Source organism: Danio rerio, chromosome 10, assembly GCF_052040795.2.
Source record: "Danio rerio strain M-AB ecotype USA chromosome 10, GRCz13ab, whole genome shotgun sequence".
Lineage (NCBI taxonomy): Eukaryota > Metazoa > Chordata > Actinopteri > Cypriniformes > Danionidae > Danio > Danio rerio.
In genome coordinates this window covers 21,563,900-21,567,371 of record NC_141030.1, presented here as the reverse complement: position 1 = coordinate 21,567,371, position 3,472 = coordinate 21,563,900, and the positions used below count along the sequence as shown (strand labels likewise).

The 3,472-nt window shown below is 37.0% G+C and overlaps 1 protein-coding gene across 2 annotated transcripts; it reads left to right on the top strand.

Moving 5' to 3' along the window:
- The first annotated feature begins 498 nt into the window (after window positions 1-498).
- ppp1r3c2a (protein phosphatase 1 regulatory subunit 3C2, duplicate a) lies at window positions 499-2,681 on the top strand. Of its 2 annotated transcripts, none has more exon segments than NM_001366731.1 (3): window positions 499-672; window positions 781-844; window positions 1,192-2,681. In NM_001366731.1, coding segments are annotated over 2 exon segments (1,089 nt in total). In that variant the 5' UTR covers window positions 499-672; window positions 781-830; the 3' UTR covers window positions 2,267-2,681.
- The last annotated feature ends 791 nt before the right edge of the window (window positions 2,682-3,472 follow it).

Below are 3,472 nucleotides of genomic sequence, written 5' to 3'. Positions count from 1 at the left end.
ACAAATTAGTGCTTGTCACTAAAATGCAGTATTTGAACCTCGAATAACTGCCACTTTTTGCTAGAAAAAAAAGAACCACCCCTTTTAATTGGCTTGCTACGGGCTTGCTGCCATGCAAAAATTCGTAAATAAATAAATAAATAAATAAATGCGTATAATATTTTATGCTCTCAGTTCAGTTTCAAAGATATTCGAATTAATGTTCATGAAAAATTATTTTCCTTTCATTGACAATCAGCGTTAAATAGTTGACTAAACTCACTAAAGCATATAAAATGGCATGCCTAACATGCCTTCCCCTTCCCTCTCGTCACTCATTCAATAAAAAGTGATCGCCAACTTCAAACGCATGGTGGGATGGGATGATTTTACTTTCGTTGAGACTGACATTGATTCATCAGCTGTACTGTACATGCTGTCCTAACGCTCAAATACACGTGACGAAATAAAACCACGCCCTCTTTGAATGCGCTTTAAAAGCATCGAGAAGCGAGAGAGGGGTAGAAAACACACAGCTTGAGTGAGAGAGTTAGAGCGCGGCTTCATTGAATGACAAAGAGTGATGTTTACTTCCTACAACTACTCATGTCGTGTATTTCCTTGGCAATGACCGCTTTTCTACATTAGGACGCTGAGGACAACTTATTTGAGCACTCATTTAAAAAAATAAAGGTACGTGAAGGAACCTTATTTAGATATTCTGCAGGATTTACAACCACAAGTCGTTTGTAAATAGGTTTAATAACCTGATCTTAACTTGTGTTTTTTTATTTTCAGCAGACATTCCATTTCACCATCATCCGTATCTGAGGTTCATCTGATAACCAAAAATGAGCATCACAAAGTAAGTTTAGTTGTTCACTGCACACAATAATACATGTGATATCACAAAAAGCAAAACAAATATTTTTGTTCTTGTTGTTGTTAGGTTACAATATGATTTAAATATAATTTATTAGTTTTTTTTTTTACATTTAATATATTTTAATATTGTTTATAATTTAATGACCTTGTTGTCATAACAATAATAGTCAATCATTCTTAATTTTATATCATTATATATATATATATATTTTTTTTTTTTTTTTTTTTTTTTAAATCAGCTTAAATTTAGACTATATTTTGTGACTCTTGGAAATTATTGCATGTATTCCAAATTGTCTAATTGTATTTTTCCTCTGTGTTTTACAGGCAGTATGTTTTAAGTAGCAACCCTTTCCCTGAGCATGTGATGCCAGTTGATCTGTCCATGAATGCACAGATCACCTCTTTCGCTTCCAGGTCCTCTACAGACAGGCACAGATTTTCACCATCTTCACCTACATCTTCACTGTCCTCATCCAGCTCTGGCGGCTCCCTGTCCTCCTATTCTTCGGGTACAAGCACACTACGCAAGAAAAAGCAAGTTGTATTTGCTGATTCAAAAGGTCTCAATCTTGTATCCATCCGCATCTTTATCGCTGACCCTTCAGAGATGGAAACAGAAGATGCAGCACAGTCCGAGGAGCTTGTGAAGCCTAGAACGCCAGTGCAGAACGTGAGATTTAAAGTGAAGCTTGGTTTTTCACAGCCTGTCCCAGACATTGCAAGCTTGATGAAAAACTTTGTGCAGTTGGAGAGCTGTAGAGTGAAAGGAAGGTTATTGAGTGGAACTGTACGGGTCTTTAACCTCATGCTTGACAAGACTGTTTTTGTCCGCATTACTTATGACTCATGGCGGAGCCACAGAGACATCCCATGCATTAATGTAAGAGAGCCACACTTATCTTTTCAGACTGCTTTGTTTGAATTTATGGAATATCTACCATCTGATCTGGACCCAAAGGAGCTGCTAGAGTTTTTTGTGGTTTTCTGTCCTGGTAATGTCAAAAAGCAATATGTGGACGACAACGAAGGTAAACAATACCAGTTACATGTGGAAAATGTGGCTGCAGAATCTCGTCTGGGGTCATCGGAATCTCGCCTGGCACCATTAGAACACCGTCTGGTGTCATCAGAATCTCGCCTGTCACCATCAAAACATCGTTTGGTGACAACAGAGCATCGTCGAGCACAATCAGAGGCTCACCGATTGGCAATAGAGTCTCGCACAGTTACGCTAAGGCGGCGTTCCTTCATTACACCAAGTCCCCAGCGCTATTCTGCATGGCCTGCAGAAAGAGTTCTTGACCAACAAAGGATGACAAACATGACATGCAGAGCCTCACCAGACCATCGGGTATCCAAGAATTTCAGATCGACAAGTGTTACTCAAGTAATATGTTAAGAACGCTCTAATCCAAGTTAGATTCAGTTGCAGATTCGGCCAAGTATGAATACAGTGACTTTCTGCACCTCATGAATTATTGAATGGACTTCTGTTGCACAGTACTTGCGGGTTTGCACATGCTGCTGAAGCAGTTTAATGTTAATGTTTACCATGCACATGTAAATATGTTTTAATTTGCACTTTACGTATTTACACTAGCTTATACAGGGTTAAAAGATAACTGGTTCACTTTCCCTATCACCCATTTTTTCAGTCTTGAAAAGGTGAAAGTGAAGTGTCCTATGTCACATTTAAAATCCTGTGTGTGTGTGTGTGTGTGTGTATATATATATATATACAGTTTGTACAGTATATATAATAATTATGTATTTATTTTTCAACTTTTTTATTAAAAAAAATTAAATGCTTTCAATGAACCTGTGCATAATTTCTCATTTCACCTTACACAGCAGGAAATGGAATTGTGCCATTCAGTCAATGGTTTTTGAGGCCAAAAACAAATGTTGAGCAGAAGCTGGAACATGCCGGGGGCGTTGTCATGCCTACACTGGTCTTATGACTTAATCCTGTCAAGACACTCCTTATGTCTATTATTTGACTGAAACCGCACCTAGCAACCACAAAACAATTAGTTTTCAAGAATGTTCCAGCTGTTCTCATGGACATAGAACATTTCATACCTAAAGTTCCAAAGGTATTTCACAACACTGCATGGAGCTTTATTGTCACAACAATGTAAAATAATAAATGTAAACTAAATAAATAATATAAAATAATTAGATCTTAAAAACAACATATTTTTAATGAAGCCATCATAGAATTAATAAATGCATAGCATTTATTAGTGTTAAAAGATGTCAAACATGATCCCAACACAAAGCACAACCTGGTCAGTAGGTGTGTGATTATATACAGTATACATGAACATTATCATAGCACATTCACTACAGTTTAAAAAATGGTAATAAAATATGACAAAAAAATCTTCACAATCTTCATAATGTCATGTTAGTCTGACAATATGCACATAAATCAATATTTTGTTGTTTCACCAATAGCCTCAATGTCAGCCTGTAGTCTCTGCTGTCAACCAGCTTTATGCAAACCTGAACTTCAGTATTTTTGCAGACTCACTGCAGCAGATTCTACAGCGCCTGTTGACTTTTAGTCCACTGTATGGAGAATTCCCGGATACAATTTGTC